The sequence below is a fragment of the Topomyia yanbarensis genome, unplaced genomic scaffold, assembly GCF_030247195.1.
Source record: "Topomyia yanbarensis strain Yona2022 unplaced genomic scaffold, ASM3024719v1 HiC_scaffold_520, whole genome shotgun sequence".
In the NCBI taxonomy this organism is placed as follows: Eukaryota; Metazoa; Arthropoda; class Insecta; order Diptera; family Culicidae; genus Topomyia; species Topomyia yanbarensis.
The window spans coordinates 1-24,904 of NW_026683737.1; the positions used below are offsets into that span (position 1 = coordinate 1).

General features: G+C 42.9%; 2 protein-coding genes and 1 long non-coding RNA gene across 7 annotated transcripts; 2 read left to right on the plus strand and 1 right to left on the minus strand.

Annotated features, from left to right (window-relative positions):
- Positions 1-6,663: 6,663 nt before the first annotated feature.
- LOC131695776 (uncharacterized) lies at positions 6,664-14,070 on the plus strand. The gene is made up of 3 exons (XR_009306714.1): positions 6,664-9,085; positions 9,546-9,628; positions 9,687-14,070. It is a non-coding gene; the product is annotated as an uncharacterized LOC131695776 (long non-coding RNA).
- Positions 14,062-17,230, minus strand: LOC131695774 (WD and tetratricopeptide repeats protein 1). 5 transcript variants are annotated; one of them, XM_058984292.1, is made up of 8 exons: positions 17,096-17,230; positions 16,045-16,779; positions 15,742-15,981; positions 15,431-15,678; positions 15,088-15,376; positions 14,913-15,025; positions 14,547-14,855; positions 14,062-14,485 (listed from the first exon to the last, which is right to left on the minus strand). In XM_058984292.1, exons 2-7 carry the CDS (start codon positions 16,741-16,743, stop codon positions 14,564-14,566), a joined length of 1,881 nt encoding a protein of 626 aa, XP_058840275.1. In that variant the 5' UTR covers positions 16,744-16,779; positions 17,096-17,230; the 3' UTR covers positions 14,062-14,485; positions 14,547-14,563. The 5 variants fall into 5 exon arrangements, with proteins under 5 accessions (XP_058840275.1, XP_058840276.1, XP_058840277.1 ...); XM_058984293.1 differs by having other exon boundaries at positions 17,100-17,203; XM_058984294.1 differs by lacking the exon at positions 17,096-17,230 and having other exon boundaries at positions 14,556-14,855; positions 16,045-17,074.
- A 4,770-nt stretch (positions 17,231-22,000) lies between these two features.
- LOC131695777 (conserved oligomeric Golgi complex subunit 2) lies at positions 22,001-24,611 on the plus strand. The gene is made up of 3 exons (XM_058984297.1): positions 22,001-22,225; positions 22,293-24,037; positions 24,096-24,611. The coding sequence occupies exons 1-3, from the start codon at positions 22,148-22,150 to the stop codon at positions 24,403-24,405; spliced, it is 2,133 nt and encodes a 710-aa protein (XP_058840280.1). The 5' UTR covers positions 22,001-22,147; the 3' UTR covers positions 24,406-24,611.
- The last annotated feature ends 293 nt before the right edge of the window (positions 24,612-24,904 follow it).

A 24,904-nucleotide genomic window follows, 5' to 3' on the forward strand; every position in this document is an offset into this window, starting at 1 on the left:
TCAACTTGTATTGCAGTGTATATTTTATTCGCGCAGAAGTATTCATTCCCTGTAACTATTTCTCGGATAGTTTTTCTGTACAAAATACGGTAATACGGTGCAAAAACTTCTACACTCTTTTAAAAAATTGCTCTTGAGTCAAAATGATCTGATTGCCTGTGGAAAATATTTAGACGTCCAGAGCCGTAGCAACCTAAGGGTAAGGGTGGTTTTGCCCCACCACGCGCTTTCCATCGCATAAAGCATTTTTCTCGTACATGAAGTAAATACTAGAAAGAAAGGGAAGAAATTAAGGAACAATCAAATAAAAAGCCATAAGGTCTATTTGTATAGTTCATACTATGTTTATTAGTATCAATTATTATTAGTACACAACACGATCCGTCGCATGGATTGGCGGTTTACTACTCAGTAAACAGTCAGTGGGCGATATCTGGCAATTTTTCCACCGTGAGTATCTGTCAGATTGTGGTCCAGTGGAACGGCGACATCGAGCCTTGTCATAGACCAGTAGGATATCTGAGCGTTTGTGGTATAGGAATTGGTCCGATAGAACAGTGCAATCCCTGTATAACTTGAAATGGGCATTTCCCAGAACAGGCTTAGGTAGATGTAGTTCGGTACAATCTCGGTACGCTGTTGCGACGTTCGATGTAGGCTGCGTTAGCTAGTACGCAGCAGCCTGACATAATGAGGTCGATGGTCTCGTGTGGCGAATAACACATCCGGTATAAATCTTCGACGTCTTGGTGGCAAACATACCTCCTGCAATTCCTAGTCGGCATTATCCTGTCCTGGATGGCTATCATGTCGGACTCGATCACTAAAGAAAGCTTACCTCGCTTGAGCCACAGATTCGATGCAGCCTTGTCGACGTACGGCTGCTCAAACTGGTAGGGCTGGGCACTAGACTGCCTTTTAATAACTCAAATGGCCCATCCCTGCGTCGATTTCTAGTCCTATCAGGAGTTTCATCCAAATCGGACGAGTCTAGTTACTGGACCAATGTGTTCGAGGTTTGTATGGGATTTTTCGCCAATTTACATAAAAAAATGCGTACTAAGATGTATTTGCACCGCTAGGTGGCACTGTATAAATCATTTTATCACTGCAAATGAAAATTAGATTGATAATTTTATTATCTACAATTTTGTCGAAGACTGCAAATCGATCTAAATTCCTTAGGAGAAATTATTAAACATTTAATGAAATTCTGTTTGAGTAAGTTTTGCATGGGGCCTAAAAGGACATGGTGGTGCATCATTAGTTGATTATCACAAACTTTATTTTTTGCGAAATAATAGTTGGGTTTATCTGAATAGTATGTTTGGAACTGTTTTATTGCATGATAAGCGTCATCTGACTACAATATTTCAGTTCCATATTTCACCATATAAAACACTAAATTTTAAAAGAAGAGAGATAGAATATGGACATGTTCACAGGAATTACTGGAAAAGGTTTGTTTTACAACTTTGTAGGAGACACCTAAATTTTGTCTCTTCCCACTGAGTAGTTAGCGGTGGCGCCTCTAGGTGATAAAATGTTAAACTAAAATTTGCTAATTAATAGATGACTCATAGTATGTTCTCAAATTCTTTCAAATATACTATTTAGTTAAACCCAATCAGTATATTGCAAAAAAAGTTCGTGGAAATCGACTGCTGATACATGTGCTGTTAGGCCTTGTGCAAAACTGACTCAGACATAACTTCGATACAAATAATAACTTCTCCTTAGAAAGTTGGATTGATTTTCAGTTTTCGACAAAGTTGTAGACAATAAAGCTATCTTTCTTATTATCATCTTCAGTGATAAACTGATTCCCACAGTGCCACCTAGCAGTGGAAATGCGAGTTAGCCCACTAGTACCCTTCATTTAAATTTATCCGATGTGGCTTAAATTTGGAGCATACACTGGGACTAGGGACTAGGAATTGACTCAGGGGTGGCCTGATGTGGGTTATTATTTTTCTGATCACTCTAGTGGGTACCGTGCTCTCTGCTTCTATTCTGCAATCTTGTGGTTGTGGTTCCCTTGTGCTAGGTGAAGTGCGCTGTAGTTGCGATCCGCAGCACAAATTCCTTGATATACTCCATGACGGTTGGCATTTTTCACAAAGTATTCTCGCAGCCGTAGCACCTGCACTACGCATAGTGCCTGGATGTCGACTATTCCTTGTCGCTTGGTGCCGATTGAGGATGACACATTACCGCTTGTCTAAACGCCTTCCTAAATTTTCTCTCGCGATTTTCTAGGTCAGTCTGGTTCCTTCTGATGATGCCGAAACTGTAGGTCAACGCGAAGACGTGTTGATTGCTTATGTTCCGCGTTCAGGAAAGAATCATGTGCCGAATCATCTTGCCTTCGTCGAACTCGCAGCCTCCAGTGTCGACCAATCACCCTGGTATAAGCTGAGCAAATCGGAATTTCTCTGGGCCAAACGCCATGTCGATGTCGCCACTAATCCTTTCGAGTTGTTTTCTTGATGGCTACATCCAGTCGTTCCGTCGAGGCAGCATAGATCGTCCATGTGAAAGGTGATCTTTTCCGGTGAGCTTTCTTCATACCTTATATGATAGCCATGCACGTTTTGATTGAGTATCCTATTGACATTCTAGACCGCTACACGTCTTTTCCGCTTCTCAACTGCCGAGTTGTCGTCCCCATCTCCATCGACTGCCGTAGGAATCTCATGGCTACAGGATCAACTTTATATATGTCCAATATCTTGATGAGGAACGAGTGCGGTGTGGAGTCGTAAGCTTTCTTATAATCGATATAGGCCATACTAAGGTTCCGTTGGTTATACACTACTTTTTCAACAATGATTGCATCGATGATGGCTTGATCTTTGCAGTCACGTGTATTTTCTTGAATCCCATCTGTTCCTCTGTCAGGATGCTACTGTGCTTACAGTTGCCCCATAAGTATGTGGTAATGAAGGTGCTCATGATCTTATGCAGACTTGGTGTGTACTTTGATGGGTTGGACGTGTTGCTTTCCTTGGAGAGGACAATCGTAGTGCTATGGGTGATTGAATCCGGCAATAAGCGTGGCTCGCGTAACGACCTGTTGAAAGTATAGTGGGATGTAGAATGGTCAGCTTCATGTACCAAAAGTTGTCATCTCTTCAATATTTTCGCCTATCCATTCCTCCTCACGAAACACTGGCCGAAAAGCTAGTGACATCGCCGATATCCGGTAGATCTTCGCTTCCGGCTACTCGTGGATGATTTGATTAAAGAAGTGTAACGCCTTACTCATTTTGATAGAACACTCTATTGCTGTTTAAGTGTGTCGGATTTTTCCGTCATGACAACATAATTTCGCCGATCTTTTGGCGTCTCTGTACGCCAATAGCCAATAGCGGCACGTTTGTTTGAGATCCGACCTAGGGGCAGATCACTTGTGATGCATTTTTAAAAATCAACGAAATTAAATGCATTTCTTTCCATCAAAATAGACATTCGTAATGCATTTTGGTTGTGTGCAATATATTTTGCGTTGCGTGTAAGACGTCAAAACCCTACAAAAAACAGCCCTACATTCAACAAAACATCGAACAAAATGGATCAGCGTAGGACGATTGTTAAATAATCTTTTCTGCGAGGGAGTGCAAAGTTGATGCAAAAATGGAAATTAAATGCATTTTTTCTAAGTTGATGCAAGTTTGTTATACATGCCTAGAGTGATCTGCTCCTTGAATCCGACTCTCCAATCTACACTACCATGGAGGTACTCGCCTTTCCCGGTGATATTGAGGCGCCTCTAGGTGTAAGTCGACATGCTAAACAACTAACGGTTGCCACTGCAGCACAAAATACTATTAGTTTGCAGATCTTCTAGGTTCTGCACAAATTCCAGGTGCATTGAAATCTTTGCATTCATGATCTGAAGTGCACAGGTCAACTTAAAAAGAATGTTGCAGCTTCGGAATCCTGGGCATTGGGTCCGTGTCGCGATACTACGAAACCGCTTCCGTTATTGAAAACCAAATCTCGCACTAGCTGCCGATCAAGGAGAGGGTCTTCTGGAAATGATTCTCTTTTTTTTCCTTTTTATTACGACCAAGTGCGAGTCAATTTTTTTTTGCTGCAGCGAGCGAGACGGCGAAGGAACAAAGTTTGGAAAAGCGTGGAACAGGGTCATATGAGCAAGCTTAGACTTCCTGAAGACGTAACCCTTTGTCTTTTATCGCAGGAGTCAGGACCGTTTCGCTCTTCCTTGAATACTATGGCTCTTAATATTAAAAAATAGTTCATGTCATGCAACATAAAAAGTTTAAATATACGTTAAATTTAATAAAAAAAATGCGCTCCCTCATGCAAAACAGAATTGATACAGCTCTGTAGTCGTCCCTACTGGTGAAACGTGTAAAGGTTCATCGAAATCGAAGATGGTCGGTCACGTTTTCAAAAGTTTTTGAACTAATCTTGGTAGAATTCCTCTATAATTATAATTACGCGACTTACAATGTTGTCGAAAACACCAGTTTTATATCTTGTTTCATTGAAAACGTGATAACATTTTTTCTTCTATTTTTAGGCTGCTGGTGGAAAGGTTATTAGCAACTTACGAATTTTGGCGGTATTCCAATAATAATACACAATTACAAGAATACTCAAGTATTATGAGCCTAAACTGCCTAGGCAGTCCGTACCGAGCATCGTATGCCGAGCAAGATACCAATCAGCGTAAACCATGGAAACAGAATAGAGTCAGAAAAAAACCGAGCCGCAAAATATTGCTAATAAATTTATCCCAGCTCGGCTATAGGCAGCATGTACCTCTTCCTACCACAATTGCCACTTTTTCGACCACAGGAACCTCCTAGTTTGCGCCAAACGATGCGCGATTTCAATCCTCTGAATAGTATGTACGTACAGCAGTTTCAAGTGCATCGGAATAGGGTATCTGTTCATGTCTACGACTTACATAAAATTATAGCTGTACATTCAGTACGAAAAAGCCAATCACCGAAAACGCCACCTGTCACCCTTTGCGAAGAAACTAACCTTCCCATATAGTGGAAAGCATTCCCAGTTGCTTCGTCTATAGGAAATAAATTATGCTAAAATGTATTTATTCATGGTAAATGAATGCAGCAAAATGAGGCCCCACAAGTCCTTGGTTGATCTTGATACGAACAGAAGCACCTACAAGTTGTTGAACCGCTCAGCAAACCGGGGTGAATGGCGGCACGGCAAAAAAAATGGCAAAGTTTAGTATCGATGATGGCCGGAAGATGCACTGCGAGAAGAGAACTCAAACGAAGGAAGCATTTATATTCCATTATGTGCCGTTAATCTTTCTCAAAATGATTAATTCCAAGCAGATAGGCATCTACTTATGTCTGTTTTCTGCGGAAAAGCTTTTTTATTGGCTCGATTCAGCGAACTTCGCGTCGAATAGTGTACATAGTGTACAGTAATCCGTGTCATCGGGCGCTGTGTACACAACCATTGTGTGCTTTATACGAATCTGTTGAAAGTTTGATCTATTTTGTGTGTCTCGTAGTCGAATAATATTTATGAGAAACACTTTGATTTCAGCTCAACAATGTCTACTTATAGTAAGTTTCCTAGTGAGCGAGGTGGTCACTTATAGCTCCCTTTGAGCATTGTCACAAACAGTATAGAATTATGCAATTAGCATCATCAAAATCATCATCATCAACGTGACCGAACAATGCGGGTTTTTTGAATTATTCCAGGTTGAACCGTTAGTTGTACTTCCGTCACACTCGCATTATCCTCGATTGAACACAATCAGCCAGTGCGGGATCTACCACAAAGTTGATGACCTCTTCCGCTGGACTTTCGTCCGGCATTCGTGCTGCAGCACTCATCACAGATGAAACCTAAGAGAAGAAACGACAATATTCGTCTTGCTCTTCTTAATTTTCTAGGCCCTACCGTAAATCTAAAGCTAATTGCCAGATTCCTTTTGCATGCTTTTTACAATAAGGATCTTTAGGGGTGTGCAGGTTAAGGCATTATTGCATTGCAGGCATTGCAGATTAGTACCGTGAGTTAATATCTCAGTCCTTTTTCAATTTTTAGGCCCGAAACTATTGAAAAAACATTTTTTAGTTTGTTTCCTTTTAGGACAATAACACATCCAAACCCATGCGACTTGCACGACTCTATAGGTTGCCTTATCAGACCTACCATAGTTTGCAGATGAAACTTGGCATAGCAGGCTGCTAGCGGATTGACAAAGTACCAGATCATGCTGTGTGGGGTGCTGTCCCGGTTAACAAGGAGGCGAACGAGATATTTGCAGACACGTCATTTAATGGGACAACTGTCAGTTTGTTGGTTGAATAAAATTTGGTTTTTTTTAATTTAAAAATCAGAAAAGAATAATTAAGGTTTAAGAATGATATGAGTGCACTCGTAAGGACACCCGCTATCAATACATATGAAAAACTGGCACAATTTTTCCAAATTAAAGATCCCTATTGATGAAAATAATTATATCACAATTAACGTTAGTACAACATTTACCTGTATAGCACGTAACGTTCACTCAAAATTTTGGTGAAATTGACTGTGATTTACCGTAAACAGTTTTAGTGTGTTTGCGATGTTGACATTATCTCCAAACGAAAGTATTACGTGATTTTCAGATACGCAAAACTAAACATCATGGCGCCAACAGATAAGTTGATGGAAGAACTGTGGAAGGATTTGCAATTTCCCAGCAGTTTACATCAACTAGTGAACGGTAATATGACTTTTATTCAATTTAATTTATCTGTAAACGCTTAAACTCTTTCTATTTATTCAATTTCCACACGATGGGAGACCCGACGACGAGAAGGAAGTGTTCTATGCGAAGCTGAAGGAGGTGTACGACGGCTGTTTGCAACGGGACGTGAAAATCATCATCGGTGATATGAACGCTCAGGTAGAACGGGAGGTAATGTTTAGACCGGCAATCGGGCCAAACAGCTTGCACACCGTATCGAATTAATCGAACCATTACCTAGTTGCAGTATCCAAGTAACAATTGAAGTTTTATAGCACACTGCAAGTGCAATCTAAATTTTATGAGTGGCTATAAAACCACCATAAAACCTAAATTGTTACTGAGGTATGCATGCGCTCAAAACTCTCGACGGTGTACAACACTCGTCGTAGTCGGACGGCAAGGCCCAACATCGCGCAACTTCGGGACGCCGGGGTTGCCCAAGAGTACGCACAGCGGCCGGAAGCAGCACTACCCACGGAAGAACAGCTGGGCGCAGCTACTCCTGAAGATGGCTGGAGGGAGATCCGTTCCGCCATAGGAAGTACTGCTATAGCGGCACTAGGTACAGCGATTCCGAATCGAGGAAACGACTGGTTCGATGACGAATGTAAGCAGTTAATAGAGGAGAAGAATGCAGCACGGGCTAGGATGCTGCAGCACTGAATGAGACAGAATGTGTAGCGATACAAACAAGCACGGAACAAGCAAACCTCGGTCCTACGGAGAAAGAAGCGCCACCAGGAGGACCGAGATCGCGAAGCTATGGAACAACTGTACCGCGTAAACGACACATGGAAATTCTACGAGAAACTGAACAGTTCGCGCAAAGGTTACGGTCCGCAAGCCGATATGTGCAGGGACGGCAACCTCCTACGAACGAGTGTGAGGTGATTGAGAGGTGAATGCACTACTATGACGATCACCTCAACAGTGAAGCAGCAGAGGACGAAGGCGGTATGGCAACGGATCTTGGAGCACGCGCAGAAGACGATAGGCTGCCGGCCCCTGATCTCCTAGAAGTCAAGGAGGAGATCGGTCGGCTGAAAAACAAAGCTGCCGGTGTAGATCATCTACGAGCTATTAAAATATGTTGGTGAAACACTGGCTAAAGCGCTGCACTGGGTAATCGCCAAAATTTGGGAGGAGGAGTTTCTTCCGGAGGAGTGGATGGAGGGTGTCGTTTGCCCAATCTAAAAAAAGGGTGACAAGTTGGATTGCTGCTACTACTGCGCGATCACACTACTTAGCGCCGCCTACAAGGTTCTCTCCCAAATTCTTTACCGCCGATTGTCACCATTCGCAAGGGAGTTCGTGGGGCACTACCAAGCGGGATTCATGGGTTCCCGCGCCAAAGCGACGATGGATCGCTTGATGTGCGTTGTTCGAGTATCAGGGACACTCTCGAGTCCCTTTGAATCTCGAAGAGGGTTACGGCAAGGTGATGGTCTATCGTGCCAGCTGCTCAACGTTGCGTTAGAAGGTGTAATAAGGAGAGCGGGGATAGATACGAGTGGCACGATCTTCAGGAAGTCTGTCCAGCTTCTTGGCTTCGCACGGAACTTTGAGTCGATGTCGGAAACGTTAATCAGCCAACAAGATTGGACCTGCCGTCAACGTTCCGAAAACAAAATGCATGAGAGAAAGAGGTTCTAGAGACGACAATGTGGACCTCCCATGCCGAGTTTGGATTGACGGTGACGAAATCGAGATGGTCGACGAATTCGTGTATTTGGGCTCACTGGTAACCGCCGACAAAGATATCAGAAGAGAAATTCAGAGGCGGATCTTTGCGGAAAATCGTGCCTACTTTGGACTCCGGAGGACGCTCCGATCGAACAAAATTCGCCGCCGCATGAAGTTGATTATCTATAAGACGCTGGTTAGACCAGTGATCCTCTACGGTAACGAGACCTAAACTATGCTCGTGGAGGACCAACGCGCCCTTGGAGTTTTCTAACGAAAGGTGTTGTGTACCATCTATGGTGGCGTGCAGATGGAAGACGGAACGTGGCGCAGGTGAATGAACCATGAGTTGCATCAGCTGCTGGAAGAACCATCCATTGCGCATACCGCAAAAATAGGACGTTTGCGGTGGGCTGGACACGTCGTAAGAATGTCGGACGACGACCCGGTGAAGATGGTTCTTGAGGGCGACCCTACAGGAACAAGAATACGGGGCGCAGCACGGTGGATTGACCAGATAGAGGACGACCTGCGTACCCTTCGAAGACTGCGAGGCTGACAACAAGCAGCAATGGACCGAGTGGAGTGGAGACGGCTTCTGCATACAGCAAGAGACAACAAGGCTCTAGCCTGAACAGTAAGGTAATTTATTCTGCATTCTTAAGTCGATGAATGTATCCGAGGACCAGTTTATTAAGAGTGTAGAACAACTGGACTTGGGGGTCTTCTTTACAATGCCGTCGAACCTTTTTAGCATGATTCAGTCATGGAGAAACCATGGTTGAAAGCTAATAGTTACCCAAGCTACCAAAAGTTCGTATTATGGAGCTGCATAAGCTTCTGGTTTTAAGTAATTTCGCAATACATGTTATGCTCTAATAGCGACTTTGGCAACTTTCAAGTTCCATTAAAGCTCAGGCAGCTTCAAAGTTAGCTAACTTCATGTGAACTTTAAAGTGTGCTTTTTAAGTATTATCCGAGCTTCTGATTGCTTGGGTAGGAAAAAACAAACATTACCCGATTCGCAACAAATCCTTAGAAATACTTACGTTATTCCGCACTCTAACATCATTGAAATTTACCTGTGAAAAATTTCTTTCAGAGTGAAACTGTTTCACTGCCTACGATTTATATAACAATAGATTGACAGCTTTCGGACATTTCGCTACAAATGAAATACTTAATGTAAGTTATCACAGTGCCTACCATAACATGCAATTAATGAATAAAGTTTTTTTTTCAGTTTAGAGCTGCTACACTGAGTGTGAGGCTGCTTCAAGGAGATTCTGATTCTCCGAACAATCCCCAAAACAACAGCTGTGCAACTCTGACGAAACGAGTCTGTGCCACTTCTACTAAGATCCTAAGATTCCAATAATCTAAGATCTTAGCAATAAAGGCACCCTAGCCCAACCAGAGTGCCAAATGGCACATCAGGATCGACGCCAGTAACATCCTGACAATGGCATATGGCGAACGGCAACGGACAGGACACGGATCTCGATTTGAACGACGACTTTGGGCTGACATGCGTGCTGCTGTACTCCCTGAGTAAGGAAGGATGACACCGACTTGAAATGGTGAGTGGACTAACAGCGCGGCTCCCTCCGTCCCGACAAAACCCTGGCAGGTCTCCGGATACGTTCGAAACTCGCAACCATTTCATTGCTGGTACTAGGTTCGGCTGGAGTATTCCCGATTTTATGCCGATCCGACTCTGAATACTACTCCCCATGAAGGATATTGTCAACCCTTGTATGACTTCCCAGCTTCATGCATAATCATGAGATCACGAGAGACCACTATGCACAACGAGTGGAGATAGCGGCCCGAAGTTGGGACCCAAAAAATGGAGAAAAACATTGAAACTCATATATACGGAACAGGTGTAGCAAATCCGTTCGCCAGAGCTGGCTTGGTGAGGTCACCACTGCCAGCAACAGCGGAAGTTATTCAGCATAAACAAGAGGAGCGGAAGCAACAGTAACAACAGTCACAGCCGAGCGGGATGAGTTACACCACATAAAAGTCAAAGGTAGTGGCAACGAAGTACCTGGTGGAGGAGCTCCACAAATTTGTGGATGCGAGAAACTCTCAGAATCCGAAAGAACTTATTTTCTACCGTGAATGAGTATGACACGGTAACGCGGAGGCCTGATGTAGCTGAGCGAGCATTGGCGTCGGCTTAGGCTACTATCTTCCTCGCCCCCCTTCCCCCCGAAGCAGGGGAAGGAGAAGCATATTGGAGTGGAAAATACACCAGCTTCCGCGACTCCACAGTAGACCAGAACCTCGCCAGGAGACGGGAAACCAGGCAAGCCCAAGAGACAGACACTCTAAGACGCTGTTGTTTTCGACGGAAAGGACGTCACCCAACAGGGAGAAAGCTGGAGTACCGTTGTAGGTCGGAAGGAGGAACACGAGAAACAGCAAATGCAGATGTAAGTGCAAAAAGTACATCAGAAGAGAAAAGGAAAACCTCCGGCTCGTCAGAAAGCGCCAAAGAGAGAAGCCGTGCTTGTCTCGCGACGACATATGCAGCGCTGCTCAAGAAGGTCAGAGAGGACCCGGAGCTGAAGGATTTAGGGGAAAACGTGGTAAGAATCAGGCGTACCCAAAAAGACGAGAAGAATCCCAAGACTAGTAGCTCAACCTTGCAGGAGACTATTACCAAATCAATGGGTGAAAAAGCAGAAGTTAAAGTCTCAAACTCGGAGATGGTGACAATGTGCTAGGACCTTGATGAAATCACGACAGAAGACGAGCTGAGATGCGCACTGAAGCAGCAGTGTAACCTGTGCACAGGTGCACATGACGATCCCGCCAAAGATGGAATACGGAGGAACTCTGACAGCGATGATTCGTTTGCCGGTAACCGCTGCCGATAAGGCACTGGAGGTAGGCAAAGTTACGGTTGGATAGTCGAGATGCCCATTGAGATCCGCCCCACGACTGAATAAACAAGCGGAGAAATGCTTCCAGTGTTTGGGCTTTGGACATTTGACAGGGGCTTGCAAAGGCCTGGGTAGATCCAGCGTGTGCTGGAAATGCGAGGAGACGCGCCATCTTGTGAGAAACTGCACGGACAGTGGCCGAAGTGCTTGCCTTGCACCGGAAACGATCATCGGACGGGTGACGGGTAAAAGCCCTGCCTACTGCCGACTGTAGGCCAACGGTAATGGACATAGCCCAGATAAATCTGAATCACTGTGACACCGCACAGCTACTATTGTGGCTGTCTACGACAGAAACTATGTGTAGTGTCGCTTTGATCGCCGAGCCGTATCAAGTACCCGCTGATAACGGTAACTAGGTGGTGGATAGATCGGGAACGGCTATGATACAAGTTCTGGGCGGATTCCCCATTCAAAAAGTGATAGAATGCTCATACGAGGGCTTCGTAATCACCAAAATCAATGGCGTCTTCGTGTGCAGCTATTACGCTCCTCCAAGGTGGACAGTAGAGTAGGTCAGCCTAATGCTGGAGCAGTTAACCGTGCAGTTGATCAGTCATAAGCCGGTAGTCATTGGTGGTGACTTTAACGCCTGGGCTGTGGAGTGGGGCAGTAGAAAAACCAACACAAGATGGTGTATCCTGCAGGAAGCTCTGGCGAAGTTAGATGTACGATTGTGCAAATAATATTCTGTTAGCACATTTTCGAGAAACGGGAGGGAGTCTGTCATCGACGTCACATTCTGTAGTCCTTCATTGACGGCGAACATGGATTGGAGTATGCGAAACGTATACGCATAGTGACCACCAGGCGATTCGCTACCGTATCGGTCAACGGAACCCTGTTGCAGCACGGAGAAGGACAACCGGCGAGCGAAAGTGGAAGACGAAAGCCTTCATCAGACCTTTTCGTTGAGGCACTTCGGCCGAACGGCGGGACTGAGAATGTGGATGCGGTTGACTTACCAAGAAGGATTATGGCGGCTTGTGACGCCACAATGCAGCGAAAACTGGAATCACGCAATAGACGGCGACCAACTTAATGGTGGAACGAGATGCTTTGTTTGCTACGCGCTGCTTGTCTCAGAGCCAGAAGGCGAGCTCAGAGAGCAATATCGGAACCAGATGGAAAAGAGCGCAATGCATCGTTTCGGGAAGCTAGGGCCGCTTTAAAACGGGAGTTCAGATTTAGCAAGTCAGACTGCCACAAGTAGCTGTGCCGAGAAGTAGACGCCAATCTCTGGGGCGACGCGTACCGAGTCCTGATGGCGAAAATGAATGTGCTCGATGACGCCAACCGAAATGTGCCCGGGTAAGCTGAAGATAATCGTCGAGGGTTTTTTCTCGAAGTACGATCCAACTGCCTGGTCACCGCCACCGTACGGCGAATAAGAATAAGCAAACACGGACGATCGCAGGAGCGTCGAAGCGGCTGAAATAAACAAAAAAACGCGGTCCAGATGGAATACCAAACGTGGTGCTGAAAGCTGCGATCCTTCCATATTCGGACATGTTCAGGATCGTGCTGCAGAAGTGTTTAAATGAAGGTAACTTCCCCGAAATGTGGAAGGTACAGAAGCTGGTGTTGGTGCCGAAGTCAGGGAAGCCACATGGCGATCCGGCCTCGTATAGGCCAATATGTCTGCTGGATACATTAGGAAAACTCTTGGAAAGAATCATCTTTAACAGGTTGACGAAATGCACAAAGAGTGAGCACGGACTGTCCAAGTTGCAGTTCGGATTCCGTAAAGGACCGTCGACAGTGGATGTAATTCGGACAGTGATCGAGAATGCTGAGAAGGCAGCTAAATAGAAGCGAATAGGAGATCGTTACTGCGCTGTGGTCACGATGGATTTGAAGAATGCATTTAACAGCGCCAACTGGGAAGCCATCGCGGCAGCGCTGCACAGAATGAGGGTTCCCGACTATCTATGCCAGATCGTAAAGAGATACTTCCAGAGCAGAGTGCTGCTGAACGAGACGAGCGTCACAGCGGGCGTTCTTCAGGGCTCCAATCTAGGTCCAACTCTTTGGAACGGGATGTACGATGGGGTATTAGCACTGCGGCTGCCAAAGACAGTGAAAATCGTGGATTTCACGGACGAAGTGTCTCTAATGGTGATGGGTGAGCCACTTGAAGAAGTGGAGGTTGTCGTGTCCGGACTACTCAGATAATGAACTTCCTCGTTCAAAGTCAATCACACAACTGACGAGCTTTATTCAGCTCATTTCTTTCTAGCTATCTCCAATCTATTCTCTCGTCTCATTCAATTTAATTTCTATTTTCTCTCTCCTGAATCTGTACCTTTCATTTGAGTCGGTTAGGGAGACAATAGACGTGATTGAGAACTGGATGGACGGCAAGTTTCACTGATATCCATACTTGCTCCGAGCTCGCTCACGGTGAACGGAGATAAGCACACCACCACCTGATGTCTTGTGACTGTTACAACTGTATACACCGAATGTATAACCAAACACCTGGCGAGACAGAGTACAGTTGTCAAGGCGATGACATCATAACAGCATCCCGTGGTCGCGGGGTTAGAAACCGAATGATAACACCGAATTGGGAGTCGACCAATTGTTGTCTGAAATAATCGAACCGTATGAGGCAAATGCAAGATTCCGGTTTTCTAGAAAATAAAGTGTTACACAAACAAATAATTCATCAATATGTCTTTATTATATATAACATGTTTTACCATCGAACTGGCATTCAACGCAATAAGCAATGTTCATTGTCCGTTCTATATTACGAAAGTGTGGGTCGACTGTTTTGCAAGAGGAAAAATTAAGAACTATCACGCTTCAATGCCTACCAGTTTTATTGCCGCAGCTATCCTCGAAGCTTTTGCTGCTACGTAAAATCTCAAATATAATTCAATCCAGTAACAATGATTGGTGTGTAAACAATGTGATTAGTACTCTATCCTGTGTGTTTTGTTGCAGTAACGATCCAGTTTCCATGCGACGGATAATTTTGTGTGATGCTCACCTGACAAGATGCGGCTACGCTCAGCTATAAAAGTATCCTAGCGAATAACTTATTAACTCTATCTTTAATCACATACAGTATGTTAAACATCTAGAATGAACAAAAAAGATACGATGAAATATGAGAAGGATCAAAATATGTTTGGACTTACAAACCGTACCAAAAAAGCTAACTAGCTCGACACATGGCCTGATCAGGAGCTAACGAATCGAACGGATCGGACTGCATTCGGTTTTGGTTCTCATTGACCGTACCAACCACTTCGTCTATCCGATGCTTCAGTCGGGATTCAAATGCCTGCGGAGACCAAAGACGAACCTCGTGATCGATTCCACTGGTGGCGAGCAGACACACAAACGGATGGGGCTGGACACTGTTCACTATCAGTTCGTCCGCCTGGTAGATCGACGCAATCATTCCACTGTCTCGTTCCCAGATGAAAAAGTTGCCATCATCGGAGCTGGAAAATTATATAGATTCACGAGTGTAGGAAGAATAGCAATAAAATCAAACCTACCCGGCAACGATATAGTTCGAATCACCAAAGTAGTTTGCTTCCTTGATATCTGTTTTTGTATTGCAATGGCCCACAAAACGGTCCTGGTAGTCTAGTGCGCTAGCTCTCCAAGCCTAAAATTACAGAGATCGGCAAGATAAGCTCTAATAATTCCAGTCAAAAACTTGCAACCCACCAGCTCATTGTCGGAAAATTGGTCCGTCTCGGAGTCCACAGGTCGCTCCCGTTGCCTTTGCCGCTGTTTTTCCAATTCCGCTTCAATATCTTTATCCAACATCAGAACGCCATGGTTCTTAGCGTACGATGGAAACCGTTGCACCAATTCTGTTAAACATGACGCTGCATTCGACAGTTGTCCCAGTTTGAGCAGAGCCCGAGCCAGTCGGAAATGAGCCTTGACATAATGCGGATCCAGACGAAGTGCTCTATGGCAGTCACGAACCGCAGCGTACACATCACCGTACCTAGGAAATGTCGACTTATTACTGAAATTGCATCTGCAGCAAACTCAACCCTACCAATTTCTTTTCATTAGGGCCGTCGCCCGATTCAAATAGAGAATTGAACAATCTTTCTCCTGCGCTTTTCGGATTGCCTTCGTGTACTGTTGTATCGCTTGCAGATACATTTCCTTCTCTAGATTTGCATTACCCTCCTTTTTCATACGCTCCACTTCGGGTGGAAGTTTATGCCTAATCTTTTCTCCATTTGTCGTCGTTCCATTGGTTCCATTTATTGGTTCGGTAAACTTCGGCAGTTGCAGAAACTAAAAACCAGAAACATGAAAACATACACTAATAAATATAATCAAATGTCATGCGAAACCCACCATCGGTTCCTTCGGTCGAGCCAAATCGTACAGATATATTTGTTCCGATCCCATGTTGACCAGCAATTCGCCCCCGTCCGGACTGAAGGTTAGATAAGTGACGGCTTTCTGGTTGAAAATCGAGTACACCGTATCCTTGTTTCGGCTCAAATGACCCGGGCAGTAGTATTGGACGCATCCATCCCGCGGTACGTTGTCGGTGTTATTCTCATTCGGCTTCAGTTCAACGTTGGTACTGAGCTGTTCGTAGTTAACGGAAAATGCTATATTACTTAAAAAAATTATTCGTAACAATTAGCCTACCTTCATCAGTGACAACATTCTCCGATCATACAAACGGGCGTAGCAATCGTTTGCACCGATCGCCATCAGTTCTGGTCGCTGTGGATTGATAGCTATGCACTTCACTTCTGGCATCTCATTGATGTGGTTGCGCAAATTGATCAGCACATTGGCATCGTTTGCCCGGCATGTATGCGGAGTTCGCATATCATGCTGCAGTACTTTACCATCCTCCGCCGATGACCAGAACAGGTGCACATGTTTCGATGATGTGGCCAACCGTTTAACGCGTTGACCATGACAGGTGCATTTTCGAATCGGGAAATCATTACCACGGTTAATGTCGAACACGAAAGTCCGACAATCTCCAGCCCCCGTTACCAGCGTGGAGTTGTTTCGTTTCGGAAGAAACTTTACCGAGAAAATATTTCCATCGTGTGGGGTCACTAAATCATAGAGTTTCTTATGACTGAATGGATCCCACAGCATTACGTGAAAATCGTCCGATGCGGAAGCCAAAACTCGACCATTGTCGCTCCATTCCAAACAATTAACACAACCGTTGTGACCTTTGAGCTCTGCCTCCAACTCAATCTTATCGATGAACTGTGGTGCAGTTTTTAGCCGGTTCTTCACGATATGCTCAATATCCCTATAGTTGCGGTCTAACAAGATCTTCGCGACGTTGGTCACATTCGGGTAGTGATATTTCCGCTTCATTTCAGTGGCTGCTGAAAGCCGGTTGTCTATAGAATTCTGCAATGAACAATTTAAGTAACTCTTTATTAATAGTTAAGGACGACTGCACTCGAAGAACAAGGAAGAGAGATATCGATTAGCAGATGAATTTCACACCAGCTGCTTGCCATTGGCATTGCTCGTCTGCAAGAGGCTTATCGAGGGGAACAATTATGTTTTCACAATCGATGATAATTGCAATTTTGATTTAAAATTTGCAGATCGCAGTCAGAGAAAAAAAAACATTGACCTCAGTTCCTTACGGCAACAGATCAAAACAATTAGAGCTTTTACAGTGAATATGACACAAAAACCACTGCCTTTGTTAGCATACCCACTAATTTCTACTCCAAGTAAGTTATTTTTTCCACTAATAACAATGATTTTACAACTATTTCAGAAAAATAAATTGCACAAAAATACAGTTCACTTTTCCACAGACGACATTTGAACGAAAAACAACTTTTTAATCAGCTGTCAATTTCTTTCTTTTGGTGCTTTTAGAGGGGAATGCCACTCGCGTATGCACAGTGGATGCAACGACGCACTGAGCCAAAAAGTCATATAAATTTTAAGTGAAAAAGCACGTAAATATTAAAACTGACCAATCACATCAGATTCAGGTGCACCAAATAACATTCATGCCGACATTGATGAATTTTAAATGAGATACCAATGACTTTCAAGCATGCAATACATACATTTTATGTGATTGTCACATACTTAAGTGTTATGTGTAAAGAACATAAATATTACGTGAATATACGATGCGAAAAAAGATTACAATTGCAATATGGCTTCACGTACTAACAGCACAAAGCGAATGAGTTACTACTGGAGAAATTCGAACACTGACTTCTGAAGGTATTTAAATGTAAATTCAATTGATTATATACGCAATACCATTAAAACGAATTTACGTTTCAGAATTCGGAAATTAAAACAAACGATAGACATTACAGGAACCAACGAAAATTGCCACGAAGTTTGTTGATTTTCTCAACACAAAGGGTGCGTGGCAGGAGAAACGGTTCTGTTTCGATATAGCTATACTATTTAATATAATCAAATCATGTAAATATAAGATACATTACAATTCAATTCAATGCTTACATTTTTACTCACCGTCTTCCCTTTTCTTAAATATATTAGAAAAATATTTGAATGCTATTTTAAATGCTGCTAATAATCACATGAAATTCACATAAAAATTATATGGATTTAATCTAGAACTTATGTGACAATCCGATAAAAAGTAAATGAACTTCATTTGACATATATATGTAGTCGACGCTGGTTTTAATTAGATTGACAACCCAATTTTCTATGTGTGAAACATGTAACATTTACGTGAAAAGTATTATGGAAAATATTTATATGTTTTTGCATATGATTGATAAGTGATAATTTTTTTTGAGTGCGTGGATGTGCGGCAGTTTTATTCAAGAAGTTTTTTCTTTTGCCGTTTTCGATGGCACCGCGAACAGAACGGAACATTGGAATTGTTAACAGAAACATTGAATTTACAACAGTTACTGTTGTTAACAATATTTTTTATGGTAAGATCAAGGTTTTTGTTTTCAGTACTTTCTTAGATTTGACACAAAAATGACGCTCTTCATTTTCTCGTGCATTTAATTGGTCGTAATTTATATACGCATTTTTCACCATTGCGTTCCGTTTGTCCGTTTCGTGGAATATTTTCCGGTTTTAAAACTTTAGTAAGTAGATACACGCATAAATGTGTACCATCTGCCAACCATTGCATCAATCGTTTCAAAACCATTTCCAATATGGTTCGTTCAACAATATATTAACCATTGCCTGGTATAATATCGAACATAACCAGTGTCGTTTTTCTACACTCGACCAAAACAATGGGTTGTTAAGAACAGTCACCATACCAAAATGTGCTGTTTTCCATATACATTTTGACAACATACCATTCAAGAACCAAACAATTTACGGTGGCATACATATTTTAGATCTAGCGATGCATAAAATATTAGGCGGAGAAAAAAAATTCATTTCCTTCACATTTCAATTCTATCGATTGATTAAGATTTATTTTGTTACACGCCATCTTCTGAAGAGAGTTTCGTTGATACTAAAGTGGACTGTCACTTTATCCAACTAAGCTATCGCCGTAATATTGCAAGACGAAGAATTTTGATCATGTTAAGCTACAGATTTTTGGAGAAGCGTAAACAGATATACGTATAACAAAGACCAGAGCAATATTAACCTCCTATGTAAAAGTACAATGTAGTATACAACTCTCTAATATAGGATACACGGTATTGGAAATGGTAACTAAAATAGTATGGTAGTATAATAGTTGAATTATAATGGTGGAATACATCAGTAGTATTCCCAATATGGTGAGTATTATATGAAAGGTTTGAAAATGGTTCGAAAGATATCTGGAATGGTATTTATTTATATATTTATATAATATAATATGATAAATATTTAAAACTCAAATTTAACATTTTTATTTACAGGCGACATATACGATCAACGCCAGTTCATTGCAGTCTAAAAGTTCAATTCCTCTCGGGATCGGGGACACCGTGAACTGATCCGGGTAGTTTTTGGCCTGCATTGTCGACAGGAGATAAGAAGCAGCTGCTGTCCCGATTTCTTCCACGTTGTCACGATTCACTTCCAGAAACTAATGGGACATTAAATCACAACGACGCGGAAGTATTAACGGAGATGGCTGGTAAAGTGCGCAGAGCGACACTAGATGTGAAGTTTTGTGATTTCCCGACATATACCCAGAATCAGCAACATATGTGCGTGTGTTCTGAATGCCTCGTTTGAGAATAAAAACCCAAAGAACACATGACATACCATGTCAAAATATAAACAAAATGGCTCTTGGCGGCAGTGGAGCTTGTTCCGCGGAACATGACAACTAAGTAAGTAGAAATATGTTTCAATATTGCCACGACTGCTAAAGGTTTTGTGTGCTAATTTTTTACTGTTCGAATTTTTCTGCTGACGAGATTATGATCTTGCTCCGGTCAATGGTGCATGTGTCGTTCTTTAGCAAAGATGCGATGCGCTTGTAGGAAACGATTTAAACATTGAGAAAAGATACTATGTAAGCTTCCACAAACTTTGATTCAACCAGATACAAATATGTATTTGATTCAACTATGTATTTAAAATATGCAAATAAAAAAAATGTTGATGAATCACAATTTTGCTGAAAATTCAATTTAACAGTAAATCCGCTGTAAAGAAAACTAAAAACTAAATTGTGAAAACAATGTAAATCAACGTTTTGACTTCCACTGGTTTTGCGCTTTCGAGCAGAAGGTTCCATTGACCATATCCAGTTTTCTGCTCTTCCGCTCGAAAGTGCAAAAAAAGCTCAAAACTCCACTAAACCAGTGCGCATCAATCGAAAAGCATATTAGTTCTGGTGTACCGGGTTTCTTCACCAACCATTCCCAGTAAAGTTCAGCCGGAAATGAGCCGCAATTCCAGCTGGCATCAGTTAGTTAGAATCGATTGTGTCACTGGTGCCGGAATACTAACTGAAACCAGTCGGAATTCCGGCTCATTTCCGACTAAACTTTACTGGGTTGCCACGTCTACCATCGTCACGTTCTTTTGGTCAGATTTTTGTCTCTCGATCTTTTTAATTTTGGTCGTCGAAATTTGACTTTCCGTGACGAACAAGAGGTAGGCCACGTTTTATTTTACGGCCTATCAATATTTCTTTGTATGTTTGAACGGCCGTTTCTAGTTTCTTTCGATAATTGGTCCCTGTTGACAATGCGGTAGACATGATTTTGTTAACGATCGTCACAAACTCTTCCACTAACTTGTACTGTTGTTGAAAAAACGATATCGAAAATATAAGTTTAATGCCGCGCTCAGCACAATATCGAGCGTAATCTTCACCGTTGAAAAGAGGCCCATTGTCCGATTTGATAACCTTTGGGAAGCCTTCCCTTGAGGAGATAGTGTCTAATACCACTTAAGTGTGCTCTAATGTAGTATATTTAACCAGTTGGCACAATAGCGTATCTTGATCGGATATATTATATATTACCCAGTTTCTGATACGGTCTATTAAAATCGAGAACAATGGTTTCCGAGGCGGTTTTTGGGGCGAATGTCCGTTGCATAGGCTGTATGCGCTATTTCCAATGTTTTTTCTTGTAGGCTCTGAAGTATCACCGCACATCCATTTTTAATCAATATTCCATCAGTATATTGAACACCACTTGCAATGGTCTTAACTCGGGTCTTAAGCTTTAGCAAATTTTTCGTCCATTTTCCTGTGTCGAGCGAGCTGGCTACCTAAATACAGTTAGTTTCAACATATATCCCAGGTGGTTAGGCGGGTTAAACTAGATGTTGGCGACACAAAGGGTTAAAGATATCTGCAAGTCGTTATGTGTGGACTTATAAACGATGCTAGACCGAGAAAATTTTTCAACTCCGATGCGGTTGCTGGATGTCTAAATTTCTGTATACAGTCGTGATTCCAGGTGCGAATTGGTGGGTCATTTTTTTAATTGGATGGTTTTTTATTTGGACTTCCGTTAGTTGGACGCTGTCCAATTAAGAAGCATTCAAACTACGGAGACTCCATTTTAGATCGATTGGATTCGGGTTTAACTGTCAAAAAACTAATCCAATCGAACATTACCTATCCAAGGATAGGTAATGTTCGATTGGATTCGTTTTGTGACAGCTAAACCCGAATCCAATCGATCCAAAATGGAGTCTCCGTAGTTTGAATGCTTTTACAAGCTTATAACATTGGACGTGTTGCCATACACTGCCGGGGCGTATATATTGCTGTTTTTCTCTCTGCAGTTCTCTTTCCAGTTCTTTCAGTTTTCCTAGTTTAACCTGCCTAGCCGCTTTTTCGTGTACTGGGTTCTCTTTTTCGGAGGGATGTCAATTTTTGAAGCGCTTCAACCAGGGGGGTGTCACTCCTGTCATCCACTATGGAGATATACAGACTTTGACAGTAGTCAACATATGTGGGCCTAGCCGGCTCTAGGCCCATGTCGCCCGTGCAATAGCATTGGGTTGTTTTGATTATAACAAAGGCAGATGTTGGCTAGGACAAAATGGCTGCCTAGCAGGAGCCTGGCTTCAACGCAGATTCCTATCCCTCGTGTTGTGTTTGACAGATCGCATAATCATCAGTATTTCGAAAACAATCAGCTGCGATGATGACGATGACGGATGATGTGTCAACGTCAAATCGTCAAAACAGTGGAAAAGTGTAGCTCGGAATGTTGCAGTGGAAAAAAATGCTAGTTTTCTCGTAAAAGTTCATGATATGGTCAAGAATTGCTAGCTCCAGCGTTGGCGATAAGAAAAACGAACAAGGAGCATATAACATATCAACATGTCCAGTGCTCGAGATCTATTTAGTTTGCCGGCCGGCCCAGCCGACTTGTGCTTCGATAAGAACGAATTCATGAAGGTGAGCAACTTTCTTCTACATTAAATAATGTGAGATAATCGTGGCAATACTTTTCTACTTTTGCTAGAAAACCTTTTCGGTGGACGAGTTCCTGCATGAGAATCGGAATGCGGGTAGTTTAGAGAACATACGAGACGATCTAGGACTTTACCTTAAGGTGCTGCGATCTGCGATGATTGAGCTAATCAACCAAGACTATGCCGATTTTGTGGATCTGTCTGCAAATTTGATCGGGCTAGACCAGCAGATAGGTGAAATCGATGCACCACTGCAGAAGCTCAAGCAGGAAATGTTGACGGTCAAAGGTGCACTGGAAGGGACAATGAAGGACATTTCTGACTGCTTGGAGCAGAAGAAAGCCTTACGGGCGTATAAGAAAAGTCTTCAGAGTTTAGCAAAGGTTCAGGCAGCGCTTGTGAAATTGAAAAGCCTTCTTAAACCGGTAGATGAGAAGCAGGACGAAATAAATCCAACTTTGTTAGAGCGAGCTGCCCTGGAATCGATCCAACTGCAGTTCAATTTAAAGTACTGCAGCGAGTTTTTGGACGAAGAACAAAAGCAAAGCGCAGATCATTGGAAGGGCAGTCTATTGACGCAGTTGAAAACCTACTTTTTGAATATGTTGGAAAAGAAAGACTTGGACGGATTGGAACGCTGTCTTCGAATTTATTGCACACTTGACGAGTGTCATATTGCAGAGGAAGTATTCAAAACGGAGATAGTTACGCCGTACATGAGCCGTGTCGTATCGGAAAGCAGTCTACAGAACTCGCCGCAAGGATTGACAGGAATCTATAATCAGATTTTGGACTTCATCTCACTCAATATGAAGAGTTTGTTGAGCCTAACGAAGAAAAATGGAAAAGTTAAAGGCTACAAGTTTGTAATCAATAGCTTTTGGACCGAAGTCGAGCGACGCATGGAAACCAACATGTCTTCAATATTCGCACCTGGTAATCCGGACTCGTTCTATAGCAAGTACAAATGTACCCTGGAATTTCTTGAGCGAATTGAACTGATTCTTGAAGATCCAGTTGAAATCAACTGTTTCAAGACGCATTCCCAGTATAAAAGTTTTCAGGTACGATGGAATCTGCCTGTTTACTTCCAGATTCGCTTTCAGGAAATTGGTTCCAACCTGGAAAAGGCCTGCACTCGGGAAATAGATGCGGTAAAATTCTCGACACAGCAAATCAGTGTCAGTCAATTCAATCTTTTGCAATTTTCGATTGTCCTCACCTGCATTTCAAATTGCTGGCAGGATGGGATTTACCTTCCTCAGCTATTTCATCGATTTTTGAAGCTGACCTTACAGTTGCTATCTAGAACAATGACCTGGATCGACAATGTGGTTGCATTGAACCCCATAGCTCCGCAAGACTCCGGGCAGGAGCAATCCCTGAGGCTCAAACTTCTAGCCACCCTGTTTTCGGATATTACCAATCTGTCCAAAAAGATACCCCAAATAGTCAGTCTTATCCTGGATAAATCGCCAACAAATCTTGAACTAGCCTCCCCTCAGCTAGACGAGCTATTTTTCGATAACCGTTCCGCGCTGACAACCAAACTGAATCGATTACAAACACTAATCGTTCAAGAACTGGTGCAAAACAGCGCTCCCTACATCAAACAGGTCAGTGACATTCCTCGGTTGTATCGTAAAACCAACCGGGATGTACCCAGGCGATGCTGTCAATACATGGAACAGTTGATACAACCGAGCAGGAGCTTTCGGGAGAACTACAGCTCGTTGGTGGGAGACGAACGGCTTAAAGATTTTCTGGCAAATGTGTACGGAAGTTTAACTACCAGGTGAGTATTGTCAGTGCAAAGATAATATCGGACCAACTGCATTTTCTATTTGTTCTAGTTATTACAATGCAGTGGAGGAAGTGCTGATGTCGGTCCAAAAAACCGAAGAATCCCTTCGTCGATTGAAGAGTCTTCGCGATCGAAATTTCACGACAGCCGCTGCTAGCAGCAATAGCACAACGGCAATGACCGACGATGATAAAATACGGCTGCAATTGCAAGTGGACGTTATTTATTATGTGCAGGAGATCGAACGCATCGGACTGGCACGGGGTGAAATTGAAAAACTGAACGAATTAGAGCGATTGGTAGAGGAAGCGACTAAAATAAGGATTGGTTCGGGTTCACAATCGATAGCGCAATCGTGAGAAAAGAAAATGGGAGTTCTTTCGTCCGTTCTAGAGCAGAAAGTTTTGGTTAATGTTAAAACTGCGCGCTGAAATTGTTCCAACCGCCATCGATTTTCCAAGCACGTAGAAGCATTTTTCTACACAATTTTAGGAGTTTGCAAATTCAGAAATGTTGTAAAAATTATGTTAAACGACAGTGACTAATAATAATGCTAACACAAAGTGATACACGTAAGCAAACTTGTTTGACTCGTTTTAAACTATCCCGTAGCTGACTCCGCTTCGGCATCTTCCCGCATCATTTGCTCTATCAGACGTTTTCGCTCTTCCGCTTGTCGCAGCTGTCTCAAAACTAAACTCTCGTAATCCCTTTCGGTAACTGTGCCTCCCGTGCGAGAGTTCTTATTTTTAGGTGCATCACCGATCCACTCTAAGCTGCAGGGATTGTCCAGACGGCCTTTCTCATAGCTAACCGCCATTTCAGCTGCCTCTTGCGTTTTAAACTCAACCAGAGCGC